The sequence below is a fragment of the Apus apus genome, chromosome 9 (assembly GCF_020740795.1).
Source record: "Apus apus isolate bApuApu2 chromosome 9, bApuApu2.pri.cur, whole genome shotgun sequence".
Lineage (NCBI taxonomy): Eukaryota > Metazoa > Chordata > Aves > Apodiformes > Apodidae > Apus > Apus apus.
The window spans coordinates 12,543,506-12,558,274 of record NC_067290.1 but is presented as its reverse complement, the minus strand read 5'-3'; the positions used below and the strand labels follow the sequence as shown (position 1 = coordinate 12,558,274).

At 63.0% G+C, this 14,769-nt stretch overlaps 1 protein-coding gene across 2 annotated transcripts; it reads right to left on the bottom strand.

Moving 5' to 3' along the window:
* Positions 1-2,290: 2,290 nt before the first annotated feature.
* On the bottom strand, positions 2,291-14,769 carry SLC38A3 (solute carrier family 38 member 3). Of its 2 annotated transcripts, none has more exons than XM_051627631.1 (16): positions 14,644-14,769; positions 7,854-7,995; positions 7,621-7,705; positions 7,409-7,524; positions 6,830-6,903; positions 6,657-6,749; positions 6,481-6,562; positions 5,649-5,731; positions 5,435-5,493; positions 4,781-4,954; positions 4,598-4,677; positions 3,989-4,089; positions 3,757-3,881; positions 3,313-3,457; positions 2,728-2,831; positions 2,291-2,635 (listed from the first exon to the last, which is right to left on the bottom strand). In XM_051627631.1, exons 2-16 carry the CDS (start codon positions 7,952-7,954, stop codon positions 2,531-2,533), a joined length of 1,527 nt encoding a protein of 508 aa, XP_051483591.1. In that variant the 5' UTR covers positions 7,955-7,995; positions 14,644-14,769; the 3' UTR covers positions 2,291-2,530. The 2 variants fall into 2 exon arrangements, with proteins under 2 accessions (XP_051483591.1, XP_051483590.1); XM_051627630.1 differs by having other exon boundaries at positions 7,854-8,075; positions 14,644-14,768.

The following is a 14,769-nucleotide window of genomic DNA, read 5'->3' as shown; positions in this document are numbered from 1 at the left end:
GCTGGCCCCTGCCCAGAGGCCGTCCCAGTCCCGTGCCAGCCCCTCGCCCCTCGCCTGGGCCCCCAAGCCTCTCCTCACCCAGAGTTGGCACCCTCTGAACAGGGCGGGGGGGCAACGGGAGGCTCTCCACTCTAGAAGCTGTGCCAGTGGAAGGGAAGCAGCTTTTGTCCCGAAAGAACTGACATAACAGTCTTCCCACCCCGCCCAGCCCGCTGTGGGTTCCGTGAGCAGCGCCCGTGGGCCCGGCGTGGAGGGAGTGGGGCTGTTCCCGTGGGAGCGGGCCGCGGTGCTAATAAGGCTTCGCTAACGAGCTGGCACCGTTCCCGGGACTGGAGCGGGCAGCGGTAAAGCCCCGTGCCTACGGGCAGCGAGAAAAGGGGGGCATCACCCCCGCTCCACTCTGGGCCATGGGAGAGGGCTGGGGCGAGGCCTTGGCACCTCCCCCGAGGGGTCTGGAGGGGCACCGAGGGCACCTGCTGCCCTGATACCCAGCACGGCATGACCCCCGTCCCGCTTCCACAGCGGTCCCGCCCTCCGAGGTCATATCCCTGAGGATTCCACTATCCTGGGATCTCTCTCCTTGGGGGTCCTGCTCCTCCTGTTCCTCTCCCCGGGGGGTCCGCTCCCTAGGAGTCCCATTCCCGGGGTGTCCTGTCTTCCCCCCCACCCCGTCCCCCTCCCCTTTCCCGCGGGCCGGGTCCGTGGCGGGGTCGCAGCGCCCCCTGGCGCCGGCGGAGCCCTGCGAAGCCCCCGTGTCGTGTCCCCGTGTCGTGTCCCCGTGTCGTGTCCCAGCCGACATCCCCCCTGTGTGTGTCCGCTTGTACCCGTGGGTGCGTGGGGCTGTCCCTATCTCCGTGATGTCCTGCCGCCCCTATTCACTGTGCATCCGTGTCCGTGTGTCCCCGCTGTCCCCACGTACGTCCGTGCCTCCATCTGCGTGCGTGTCCGTATGTCCGTGCTATCCCAGGACGCTGCGGGCTGGGCGCCAGCCTCCGCGCCAGCTCCTCGCCTGCCACACTGACCCCCAAGACCTGGGCACATTCACGTCTTTATTCTCACTGCGGGCGCCTCTCCGGCCGGCGTCCTTACCAGCACGGACATCGCCCCACGGATAATTTAAAAGTGTTGCCCCCCTCCACAGCACAGGGGTCGCCACAGGGCAGCTGGGCTGGGGACAGGGAGGCAGGGGCCATGCTGCAGCCAGCAGCCCCCGGGGCGATGGCGAGGGTCCGCAGCCGTGCCCCTCACTCCCCCCCTCCCCCCCACATAGATATGTACATTATACAGAGCTACCCAGAGCGACACAACACATTAAAAAAGATCTACTCTTATATACAGTATTTATAAAAAGCATCCCAGCCTCCACCTCCCCAGTAAAAAAATACGTCTCTTATGTACTTTGCCGCAGAAACCTCCCCCCATCCCCATTCCATGCTGCCCACCCTGCCAGGCTTCCCCCCACACCCCTGCTGGGAAGGGAGGTGGGGGGGTGGGAGAGCTGCTCTCCAGGTTTTGGCATGGCACGAGGCATCCCGGCAGCGTGGACGGGTGGGTGGGCGGGAGGGGGCTGCAAGGGCCTGGGTGCGAGGCGAGCAGGCCCCACTTGGGTTGCAGGGATGCCCATCACTCTGGCTTCTGGGCACAGAGACAGGGGGGTGACTGATCCCCAGCTCCCCAAACCCCACACCCATACCCCTTAGGGGTAGCAGGCCCCAGGCTGCCAAGCCACAGCACAGCACAGGCAGGACGTCAGCAGGCACAAAGCCCCCAGCTTGTGTGCCACCTCCCCAGAGTGACGTGGCTGGTCCCCAAGCATGGCCTGGGGGTCACTGGGGTCCAGCCCACAGCCACAGGAGCCAACCGCTCCCCTGGTGGGCTCAGGAGAAGGGAGCTGAGTGCCACCAGCCACAGTAACAGGACCATGCTCGCCCACAGGGCCTAGTGCCTCCACATTGTTGGGGCAGTGATGTGGCATCTTGCTGGGGACCAGGGGATGGCAGGGGGGAGAAGGTGGGTGGCACGGGCACGGATGCTGCCAGGAGTCCAACCACCCCAGCCCCCAGTGGACACTGTTCATCAGGGCTCTCGATGCTGTCTGGGGGCCCAGGAAGGTGCCCCCAAGGTCCTGGGCCCCTCCATGGCAGGCAGTGCCCTGTGGCCCTGGTGGTGCCCAAGGTGTGCAGATGAGCTCCAGCTGACAGCCAGCTCCCGGTGAGGTAGGGCAGTATTATTCTCCCCATTTTATAAATGGGGAAACTGAGGCGCGGAGCAGGGAAGGGACCCGCTGAAGCAGGGTTGGGGGCACAGCACCTGCCCCAGGCTCGCTGCCCCATCCTGGGCACAGGTCGGGGGGTCCCCACGCCTGCCATGGCTCATGCCCCCCCCACCACCACCATGGGTGATGGGCAGTGACACCAGAGGGACCCCAGGGAAGCCTGGTGGGGCTGTGGCACAGGGGCTGAGCCCGGGGTCAGGTCTCCCTGGGGCACCAGTGGGCAGGGGCAAGGTTGGCGTGGGCACTCAGTGCCAGCTAGTGGCTGCCACCGCTCTTCCCCCCGCCTGTGGCCCAGTCGATGATGATGAAGCTCAAGCTCATGATCATGAAGAGCACCCCGAGGAGGGCGAAGCAAGCAGCCTGTGGGGACAGGGCAGGGGGTCAGGGACAGGGCAATGGGGTCCCCAGTCCAGGTCCAGGACCCACATTCTTGTCCGTCTCCCCATGCTTACCAAGATTTTTGGGGGTGAACGCAGCGGCTCCTTGTCCTTGGGCATGATGCGGATGTAGAAGATGGCAGGGAAGATGAAGATGAGACAGGGAGCAGAGGTGGCACCTGAAGCAGACAGGGACAGAGCGGGCAGAGGCCCCCACCCCGCAGCTCAGCTTTGCAAGCCCTGATGCTGGGACAGATCCTCTCCCCACCCCCACCCACATTTCCCCCCTCCTACCCCCAGCCCTGGCAAAGCCTTCCAGGAACCCAGGGACACCATGTCCTGGCACCATTCCCATGCCATCCCCCACAGCCAGGGCCTTGACACTGAGCCAGGCACTGAGCAGGGGCAGCCCAGCTTGGGGGAGCCCGGGAAGTGCCACGGGGAAGAGCAAGCACTGCTGGCAGTGCAGCAAGCAGCTGGCACCACACCATAGGAACCAGCCTGCCGGGACAGGGATGGGGCTGGGGGACACCCCACATGTCACCTGCTCCAGGCATGGTGAGAAGGGGAAACTGAGGTACAGGGCGGTCAGGGAAAGCTGAGCACCAGGAGGGGGCAGAGGATGGCTGAGGAGGGAGAGGAGCGGGTGCTGCCACACACCAATCATGCCAAAGATGCCAAGGATGGATGGAGCAAAGATGACCAAGAGGTTGATGAAGGTCAGCAGGACCACGGCGATGGTGATGTGGCGGATCCAGCTGAAGTCCTTCCCTTGGAACAGCATCTGCTGGATGGCCCGGCGCACCTGGGGACAGGGTGTCACACTCCATGCTTGGAACCAGGGCCCATCCCATCCCCTGGTCCCCATAACCCCTTTCCAGCCCTGCCCCAAGGGCCCTTCGGGTCCTCATCACCCCACCCCCTGCCCCAGCCCTGTCCCTGACACCCAGCCAGTCCCGCTCCCCAACTCCTGCAGCCTCACTGATCCCTGCCGCTCTCCCCAGCTTCATTGCTGCCTTGGTTTCCCCTCTTGAAGACCAGTGCCAAAGCCTTGTGGCAGCTGGGAGGGACTGTGCCACCTGACATCCCCAAAGGGCCACTCACCGGGAAGAGGACAATGGGGACAGTGAGAGTGACAGCTGTCAGTACTGCCACCCGCACGCACAGGATGAGCACATCGAAGGGGTCCACCTTGTTGTAGGTGTGCAGCAGCTCTGACTCCACGCGACCTGTGGGCACCGGTGGGGAGACGATGGGTCAGCCCCAGCACCACCACCACTCCTACCCTGGTACCACTGTGCCAGCAGGGCCTCCAGCCCCCTCCCCGAGGGCTCACCGTAGAACGTGAGGTAGCCGAAGAGGGCAGCCAAGAAGTACATGAGGTACATGACCATGATGGAGATGTTGGAGATGCACTGCATCTTCTTCTTGGAGGGGCTGGAGGAGACAGTGGGCTCAGCATGGTCCCTGGAGCCCAGCCCACCCCGTGGCACCCACTGGTACCCAGCACCCACTCGGCAAGGAGAGGTGATGCTGGAGCACCCTGGGGTGCATGGAGGCTGTGTAGAGAGGGGCTACATCCATGGGTCAGATCACCCATCACCACCCAAAAAATCACCCACTCTGGTTGTAACACCCACCTTCCTGGGGTCATGTCACCCACCACCCATCCCAAGACACATCACCCATGTCTCAGGGGTGATATCACCCACCACTGACCAGCTGCCCACCCACCCCAGGTTATATCACCAGTCTCCCAGCAGTGATATTACCCACCTCCTGGGTCTGATATCACCCATACCAGGTCCTACCACCCATCCCTGGTGATATCACCTACCTCTCCACCACTGCCCCGGTGCAGGTCCCACACCCAGGTGACACTGCCTTTAGGTGGGTGCCAGATGAAGCCCACCCCCCACTTTAGGTTCCTCCACCCAGGACTCACTCCTTCAGCTCAGTGTAGATGGGCAGAACCTCAGGGTGGCAGACGAAGGCAAAGGCCATGATGGGGATGGTGTACGCCGTCTGTGCAAGAGCAGGGTGGATGAGCACCAGGACCACCCACCTTCCTGGGGTGCACAGGGTTAGGGCCCACCCAGAGTCCCAGGGATGCATCCTGGGAACCCACCTGGGAGTTCAGGGTGAAGAAGCCGGGGGTGCAGGTGTCCTGATCGGGTGCCTGGAGGACAGTGTAGCCATTCTGGTAGTCACTGGTGCTGACAGGAGTGATATTGAGGCTGCCTGTGAGGTTTCCCTCCTGCTCGGGGAGTGGGCAGGGCACCTGGAACTTCTTGTAGATGACCTGGGGAGAAGGGGAGACACAGGGACAGTCAATGGCCGGCATCACCATCTCCAGCACTGGATGCTCAAGCTGGCACCACACCTGCAGGAGGGTGCCCCCGCTGGGTTCCCTCCATGGGGCACCCTTTGCCAACACTGCCCATGGTGATGCTGGCCCTCTGGGGGGTCCCTGTGGGGGTGGGCAGTGGGGTAGATCAGGGCAGAGTGGGGCAGCAGCACGTGGAGGGGCCACATGCGTGGTTCCCCGCCTGTGGCACCCTCTCCCCAGTGCTCGGCTCCTTCAGCCAAAAATAACCCAGCGGAGTGACAGCACCGCCAGCATCTCTGCAGCCCCGAGCACCCACTGTCCCTGCTGTCCCCACAGCACACAGCCCAGCTGCGCGCCAGCAGAGCCACACAGGCTGCCAGAAGGGGTGCTCAGCATCCATCCTGAAGCTTGGTATCCATCCCGAGCTGCTGGCATGTGCCAGCAGGTGCTCACCGAGATGAGGAAGAAGACCATACAGCTGAGGGAGAAGCCGCTGGCATAGCCGAGGTAGCCTGGGGATGGAGGAGAGAGGCTGGAGGGTGCAGGCAGGACCCCTGCACTGACTGGGTGCCCCCTCCTTGCCCACCACCCCTAGGCTGGCACCATCATCCTATGGGAGTACTAGGATGCTGGACCTTGGTGTCACAGGGGCCATCCCCTAACTTACCCAGCTGCTTCATGAGAGCCAGGGGCAGGATAATGGTGACAGAAACCAGGATCACCAGGTAGTTCCCATTCATGTACCAGTCCCTGGAAGCAGAAGGTCTAGTCACTGTCCAGCTCTACCAGGGCACATGAGGCACAGGCAGCATGGGGGGAGGTTGGGCACTGTCTGCTGTCTGTGGGGACACCAGAGTTAGCAGCATCAGAGACCCTGGCACTGGCATCCCTAGGTCTCTTATCTGGCATCCCCCAAGGCTGGCATCCCTGCTGTGGTAGCAACCCTGGGTACTCCTGGGATGGCATCCCTAGGGACCTTTGAGCTGGGGTCCTGCCTATCCCAGTAGTGGGGCATGCTCAAGGGCTAGAGCTGTTGCAGGCAGGCTGACAACTGCTGTTCTCAGCACAGGTTTGCTGGTCTGCAGCTTGGCAGCCAGAGGAAGCCAGGACAAGGGTACCAGCACTTGGGATGCCCAGTCCCAGACTGGTGGAGGTCCCAGTGGCAGCTCTGCTCAGCTCTCACGCCCCTGAGCTGCCAGATGGGATGCAGGCACAGCATGTGAGGGACCTATTCCCACCCACAGCTCCCATCCCCACAAAGCAGCCCCAGACTCTGCTCAAGGAGGAAAGCTTGATCTCAAGGGGATGCGAGGAGCAGGGATTGGAAGTTCAGCCCAGTTTAATCTCACCCAGGGGCTTATTCAGCACTGACGGGTATCAAAAATAGTAGTGGCTTAATGGCACTAAATCCCTGCCACAGGCTGCACAGCTGGAGATGAAGCCCCAGCGCCTGCCTGGGGAAGGCTGGCGGGCAAGCAGTGTGGGCAGGAGCCACTCACGTGGTCTTCTCCTCCAGGTTGAGGAAGGTTTGGATGACCAGAGGCACTTCAGATTTGACGATGTACAGGTAGCTGGACATGGCTGTGGAGCAGAGCGAGGTCATGCTGTGCCAGTGTGCTCCAGTGCATTGTTCCCCTCCCAGCACCACCAGGTCCACCCCCAGCCCCATCCTCACCTCCAATGTTCTGCAGCGTGATGGCAATGGCTGCAGCCAACTTCCCTGGCGTGCCAAAGGCTCGGTAGCCCAGCTGCTCATAGGCGCGGATTCCTGCAGAACGGGGAGTGGGAGCAGGATGAGGGTCAGGAGAGGACCCCCTGGCACAGCCCCACCAGGGAGCCAGCACTCACCCACAATGCCAGAGGACTTCAGCAGCAGGTGGATGGAATAGCTGGAGAGCAGGGCCACCGCCGTCAGGAGGAAGCTGCAGGAGGACAGAGCCATCACCAGCAGGTCACAGCACAAGGCTCAGGCATGTGGTGCAAACCAATGTGGGCAGGCTCTGCCTGCAGGCAGCCATCCTGGCAGGGCAACTGGTCCCTCACCTTTGCACCAGCTGGGTGCTCATGGGGTGGGTGGGCTGCAGGGTGTGGGCACCCCACAGCCATGGGGCAGCTCTCTGGGTCCATGTCCCCAGGCCTAAGGGGAGTCAGCACCTGCATACTTTGGGTCATGTGGGGAAATGTGGTCTTGTATTAAGGAATTTCAGCCTTTATCTTCCTCCTCCTCAGTGGAGCACAGTGCCCAGCAGGGGCAGACAGGCTCATGCAAGGGATGGGCATTGCTCAGGCAGAACACCAGTCCCTGCATCACCCCAAGCCAAGGACCCCCTTCTCACCTGCACCCCTGGCACCCATCAATCCCCTTGGAGGAACCCCCACACCCGGATTCCCCCCCCAAGCCCCTGCAGGTGTGCAGCAAGCACTCACAGGAAGAGGATGATGCCGGTGTTGGCCATGGCGTAGGCCAGCCCCAGGATGCCGCTGCCCATGATTGCGTTGCTCAGGTTGAAGACGGACATCCCAAAAGATGTCTTCCCTTCAAACTGCACACACAAGACACAACGGGGAGGGGACGCACTGGTGACACCAGGAGCTACCCCCCATCCCACCACCACCTTGGTGCTCATGCTGATACTCACATCAGTGAAGTGTGTCTGCTTCTTCTCAGCGCCATGGGGCAGGAACTCCTCCATCTCTGCTGTGCCAGACTGGTTCTCCTCAAACCTGGCCACCGGAGGAAGGGAGGTGAGGCCGAAGCAGAGCAGCAGGCTGCCATGCCCGTCTACCACTGCCAGCTGGCATTGCAAGGGCAGGGAGCATCCACTGGAACTCCCCAAGCCCCTGGCACCACCTCTTGTCCCAGGGACCCTACCTGTCACCTGCCAGTGAGGGGACGGCAGAGGTGGTAAGCGTGGTCGCGTGCTTCCCATTGGGCACGAGCTCCACCATCTCGGTCTGGAGGGGCACGTCCATGGTGAGAGGTGTCTGGGCTCACTGTGGGTTCTCCTTGGGCTCTGCAAGAGGGGGGCAACAGCAGTCCAGCTCTGGGAAGGATGTCCTACAGGTCCTACGTCTCCTGGGGATGTTGTTGGCACTGTAGAGACAGGCACCCAAGGATGACAGTGATGTCCAGCCAGGCATCACCACAGCTGATTTCTCCTGTCTGCCCACTCAACACACAATTCCCCGCAGAGTTCACCCCAGCTCCGACAGCCCCACAAGTGTCCACAGGTGGAATTGTCCCCTTGCCTGGCTGGCAGCCCTGCAGCCCACCCTGCTCTGCTCAACAAACAACACACCCAGCCCAGGAACCTCCATCCATGACCCTGGCCCACCTTCAATCCCCTGCCTGCAGCTCTCAGCTCTGTGCCTCAATTTCCCCTTCCAGAGACAGGCACTGACAGGCGAGCAGAGGTGTCTAGGAGGGCAGCTGGGGATGGGGCGGGGAGCTTGGGGACCTCCAGTCACCACCGTAATGTCCCACCAATGGTGGGGTGGCAAGGCAGGGGCTTGAGGGCACGTCAGGGCCGGACAAATAGAGCAGGAAAGAGCGCAGGGCCAGGAGACAGCTCCTTGGCAGGGGAAGGCGGCCAGGCTGCCGAGCGCGGGACGCCTTGGCACGCTGCACAAAGCCGCCTCTGTGCAAGCCCCGGCCTCCCCGCCCCGCTGGGAAATGGCACAGGGTGGCTTTCTGGGGCAGGCTGGCAGCCGGGGCAGGGTCCCCCGCCACTCCCCGCTGCCCTGGGGGGCTGGGGGTCCTGCCTGGCCAGCTGGGGGTGGCTCCACACTGGGGCCACATCTGGCCAAGGGATAATGCCACCTGGCCCAAGGCAAGGGTTGGCTGGGATGCGGTGTGGTCCCCAGCTCTGGGAGGATGTTGTTGCCCCGTCACCCTGTCACAGGGTGAGCAGGTGACATTCCTGTCTTTGCGCTCCTAGAGGGGATCAGTGGCCCTGAGGTCCAGGCAAGTCTCCCCATGGCACTGCTGGAGCAGGGAGACGCTGGGAACAGCAGCCTTCCTCATCACACTGTGGAAGGATGCCACAGCAGGGCACAGGTGCCAGCACCTCTGGGCTCCTGAGCCACTGCCTGGACTGACCCTGCCCATCCAGGCCACTGAGGAGACCTGGCAGGGTCACCCCAGGCCACACACCAGCTGCAAGCACTACTGGGGGTGCCGAACCCCTAAGGCTGACCTGGGATGTGGGCACATGGCTGAGCCAACCTACCCGCAGCATCCTGCCTGGTGGGGAAACTGAGGCAGGGCACAGGCCAGCAGAGACCAGAGCTGGGAGGCTCAGCTGTGGTGGGGAAGAGAGGGAAGCACAGGGCGATGATTTATCCCCTCCACTAGGCCTCCGCTTGGGCAGGATCCAGGCACGAACAGGGCTGCCAGCACGTTCAGTCACCGCCGTTAACTCTGTGCCTTCCCGCCGTCGCGGGCGGGCACCACTGAAACCATCAGTCCCGGTGCCGGGCTTGAGGAAGGCCACCAGACCCGCGGTGCCCCATCAACCCTCAAGCCCCACCAGGCTGCCCGCGGACAGGGCTCTGCCACATTCCACCGCCGGTGGGCAAGAATTGGCCCGTTCCCCCTGCCCGCTCCCCCGCGGGCGCCAGGGAGGCTGGACTCTCGCCTCTGCAGCCCCTTTCTTCTCCCAGGTTATAATTACACCTCGCTGGGCAGCTCAGGAAATACCAGCTTCTTCCCCCGAGCGCCTCTCGGAATAGCAAGCGGCACGACCGAGCTCATTTCGTATGCACCGGACTTAGCACTGCCACCCAGACGCTTCCTCCCGCTGGGCAGCCCTGGCACAGCCCCGGCACCGCTCGCCGCTACCTCCGCGGCTGGCCCCGGCCTTTGCCCCTCGGCCAGGGTCTCCCGGCAGCGGCAACGGGGGAAGAGAGGGAGATAAAAGGGGAGGGAACGAGAGATGCTTCGATCGGGCAGCGCGTGCCCTGCCTGCCGCTGTTTGCCCTGCGATAAGGCTGGGCAGAACAGCAAACACACGGAGCGGTGGATGGCCCCGGGCGGGTGGCGTGGGTCCCCCCAGGGTTGTGGCGGCAGGTTCACCCCTGTCCCGCTGTGCCCATCTCAGCTGGGGACCCTCAGCTTCCGGCAAAGAGCATCTCCCCTCGAGTCTCTTCTCATGGTGTGCCAGCCCCGAGAGCCCAAGCCGGGGCTGCCGTATAGCGACACAGATGGGACGCTGCCATCCTCGCTGCCGCGGCGGGCAGTCCATGTGCCAGCCGGCATCGTCCCCCTCCTGATCGCCAGCCTCACCGCCCGCTCGCCCACCCTGACGGCGTGGGCACAGAACCCTCTGCCGTTGCGCCCAGGGGGTGCTGAGCCAGCCACGCTGATTTCCCGGCGTGTGCCTCTCGGCTGCCCTGCCGGCGCGGGGTGACAAGGACGATGACAGCTTCACAGCCCAGACACCTCCTACCTCCCCCCACCCAGTCTCGGCTCTCCCTAGGGCTGATCCTGCTGTCCCACCGCTCAGTGACAACAACCCCCCGTCGCGGCTAGGAAGCCCGAGCCGGGCCGCGCACCCTCCCGCCGAGGACGCCGAGCCGTGTGGTGGGGCGGCACGTACCCTCCCCGCCGGCCACGTCTGCGACTGGGGAGGCTACGTTTGGTCTCGCACGCTGTGTCCCGGCCAGCACAGATGCCTGGCCTTCCCTCACCGGGATGGAGACACGTGTGTGGGGCGGCAGTGTTCCCAAATCCCTGCCCTGCTCTGGTAGGCAGGCTGCGGGCTGCTCCGGAGCACCACGGCGGGGGAAGGGGCTGCGTCTCGCTGCCTGACAACTCCCTCCCACGCGGACTTTATTTAAAAGGGAAAAAAACCCAGCTGAAAGCAAGGCACAGCCAGGAGGGGTGGGGCAGAGGGCCTCTGTCAGCAATGCCAGCTGGATGTGCCAGATGGGGGGTCCATGGCACCCAGCAGCATGGCGAGGAAGATGCCTGTCACCTCGGGAAAGCTCAGCCCTTGTGGCTGCGCTGGTTCCGCCGGGCAAGCCTCAGCACCGCACAGTCCCTGCAGAGCACGCTGTCCCGGTGGGAGCATGGCACGTAGGGGGACTGACAGCCCCTGCCTGCCCGCCCTGCCTGTGCCACACAGCGCCAGCCTGGGGTGCAAAGATCCCCCGAGTCTCTGCAGTCCATGGCGCCCATCCATGGGCACCTACTGCTCCCAAACACTGGGGATGAAAGTGGTGGTGCTCCCTGACAGAGGGTGGGTGCTCCTTCGGGCTGGGGACCCCCGCAGGGCAAAAACCCCTCCCCATCTCCTCTCCCTCTGCAGATGAATCCTGGCTAATCCGCCCCATCTGGGGCCGAGGCTGTGGGACTATTCCGGGTAGTAATCCGGATTTAGCACCAAGCCTGCCGCAGCTGCTGGCCTGCGTGCGGGCAGCCAGGTACCCCAGTGCTGCGGGAGTGTGCCAGGGGGCTGGCAGCAAGGCCCCCCCGCCCGTGCCTGCCTGCCCAGGTGGCTGTTCAGGTTTCAGCCGAGCCGGGTACGCACAGGTCTCATGTTGCCTGGGGCTGCACTAGTGACAGAGCACTCTCGGAAAGGCAGGCCCCGTGCATAGCTGGAGAGTCACTGGGCAGCCCCACTACAGACCCGCCCAAAAGAGACCTGCTAGAGATCCTCATGAGTTAGCCCCACCAGAGACCTTCACTGGACAGCCCCATCAGACAGCTGAGCTAGGCAGCCCCACTCATGGCCCCAGCGCAAGCTGGGCAGTGTGGCCACAGCTCCCAGGCTCACCTAGCTCTGGGGCAGCCTGGGGCTTCAGCCCCAAATACCACACCATGGCTGAGCCTCAGGCTAGGCAACGCCCCTAGCGCTCTGGCCAGGGCACAACTGACAGCAGCAAGAAGGAGCAAATGGCTCTCAAAGCCACTATCCTTGCTAGCAGGACTCCGGTGGCATCAACACCTGCCTCAGTAGGCCATCCCCATGGTGCCATGCAGGGAGCAGTGTCCACCTAGGGTCTTCCCTCAAAGAGCACAAGTGGCACCCACTGGCTCATGGCCACCAGCCCCAGCACTTTCCCACAGCAATGGATCTGATAGGGTCCAAGACACACCAGGGAGGGAAAAGGCACTGCAGAGAAGAGGGTGGCAGAGCCAAACATGGCGGGTCCAAGGGGAAGGTTTTCCAGCACCGGAGCCATGGCATGGCTTGGCCACAGCAATTCCCTGCCAGACACATCCCAGGATGGAACCACATGGGAGTGAGGTGCTGCGACACAGGTACCAGCCACCAGCATCACACCATATCCTCCTGCATCCAAGCACAAGCACTGAGGAAAGCTGGGAAGTGCCATAGAGAAACTGAGGCCAGGCAAGGGGAGCCATGCCCAGCACCAGGACACTCTAGGCTGCTGCTGACGCAACTCCACATGGAAGGAAGGGGTTGAGCCCCTGTGGGACAAGGTCAGACAGCAGAGGCACCTGGCAGCATGGGGAAAGGGACAGGGACAGGGTGAACACGGCACAAGGCTGGTGGCACCCAGCCTGCCTCAGGGGAAGGCCAGGTGAGACAGTGGATTCAGCCCAAAGCATCTCAGCTGGCTCTAAGCTAGATGTTGGGTTTTGCTTGAAACTTAAACCTAACTAATGCATTGCTCATCAGGAGCCATGCAGAGAGAACAGTGGCATAGATAGTGGCACTGCAGGGACCGATGGGCAGGTGACACCTGAAAAAAACACTTTAAGTTTTCTATCACACCCTTGGAAGCAAGACACTTCCCGGGAGCTTCCACTACCTAAAACACACCCAGCATCGGCAGAGGACTCCAAAGGACTGATGGCAAAAAATCCAGTCTGCCATTTGCTGCAGGCAGTGCTGGGGACTCTGGGAGGGACCAACTTCAACCGCAGCCTTGTGTGCCCCCTGGCACCCCAGCACCGCGACTCATCCCAGCTAGGGACCACGACCTGCCCAAGCCCTATGGGACCACCACTACCCCCAGTCCTCCTGCCTCTCTCACCACTGGCTCACCCCACCAGCCTGGCATCTGTTCCCCAGCCCAGGGGTGCCAGGACTGAGCCAGCTGTCCCCCTGCTGTCATGGGGGACCCAGCCAGGCCCAGATCTGCGTCAGCAACCAGGGAGGCACACGATGGCTGAGACACACACAGCGAGGAGGGCTGGGGGCACGGGGGCCCTCTCCTGTCCCCAACCCACCCCTGTTTTCTCAAGGGCTGCCTTTCCAAAAGAGCCCGTGGGATCCCACTTCTTCCCCCCATCCCCACACGCCAAGGAAAATAGGCTCCACCAGTGCCTGTTTGTTTGCCGTGGCTGCGGCCCCGGCGTGTGATTACAGCTGCAGCACGGCCGGGTGCTGCGGGGCCCTTTGCACCTTGGCCAGGGTCCCCTGCAGTGCCGGCACCCCCATGCCACCCTCAGGCTTGCCAGGGTGCCCCCACTGCCCCCCAGCAGTGGCACTCAGTCCCCAGTGGACAGAGCAACATTATAGAGCATGGAGGGCTTTCTCCAGGGCATCCCCACAAAGCTGGGGGGCAGACACGTGCTGGTGGCCAGCATCAAGGACCAGGCAGGTCTAACAGCTCAGCTTGGGCCAGATCCAAATGTCAGTGGAAAATTCCCTATCTTCTCCATGGCTGCTCAGCACAGCCGTGCCCTCCACAGCCAGCTGGGGCTCTGCCTCCCCTTCATCCCACAGCAGAATCAGCCCCCAGCACACGGAGCTCAGGGCCAGCAGCCACCTGCTTTGCCTCAGTTTCCCCTTGGAGAAGGTTTCTCTCCTGTGGGATGTCTGCAAGCCACCTCAAGCAGAGCAAGCTAGTGTGCCAGCTAGCCGGGGACACGCGTGGCCAGCAGAAATGCAATGTGCCTCATGCTTTTTAACACCATCATCCCAATCAGCCAGGCTCTATAAATACCCCCTGGTCTGGGGCAGGCGCTGCATGCACAGCCCAGCCGAGCCCCAGCAGCACCCAAGGCAGCCAGCATCGCTCCCCCCAGCCGTGCCCCCCACCGCGCCCCAGCACCCTGACACACGATCCCAGCCACCACTGCTTCCAGCCTTAAGAAACATATGTCGTTCCCACGGGCAATTAAATATTAAAGCGGAAAAAAAAAAAAAAGGGAAATAAAAGAGGATTTCGGGGTTGGTGGTATTGTTATTATTATCAGCAAAATGGGTGGTGAAGCCGAAGCCCCCGGCCCCGTGCTGAGGGCAGGAGCTGTGCTCGGGATCAGGGTGGCAAGGCAGGGCTCTGGCAGCCACAGAGGGAAGTGATAGTAAAAAAGCAAACAGCTCCAGGGCGCTGCCACCTGCCAGAGCTGCCTGAGCCCCGCAACTCGGAGCCTCCTCCGCTGCTGCTGGCGGGGTTTGTCGGGCTACGGGGAGTGGGAGAAACGAGACGAGCGCCGGGCTGCGGGAGGGGAGCGGGGTCGGGCGGGGGCTCAAGGGAGACTAATCGGGGTGGGGGAGATTAGGATGGGGTGCGGAGGGGACTAAGAGCAGGCGAGGGGACCAAGCCCCTGGCAGCCTTCAGACGCGGAATTTCCCGAAGGAGAAGGCAAAAAGCATGGGGGTGAGTGCAACGCGGGGGGAGGGGGGGGGCAGGAGGGGAGAGGGAGATTGGGGAAGGCGGGGAGGGGGAACTGGAGGAGAATTTACCTGCACCCCTCTCCGAAGGTACCTCTGCTGTCGGCTGGGGCGAGCAGCCCCCGGTGGCCAGCCCCGCCGCGGATTAGAGACTATCCCGCGGTCCTAATCCCGGCGGAGCCGGAGATTAAACCGGAG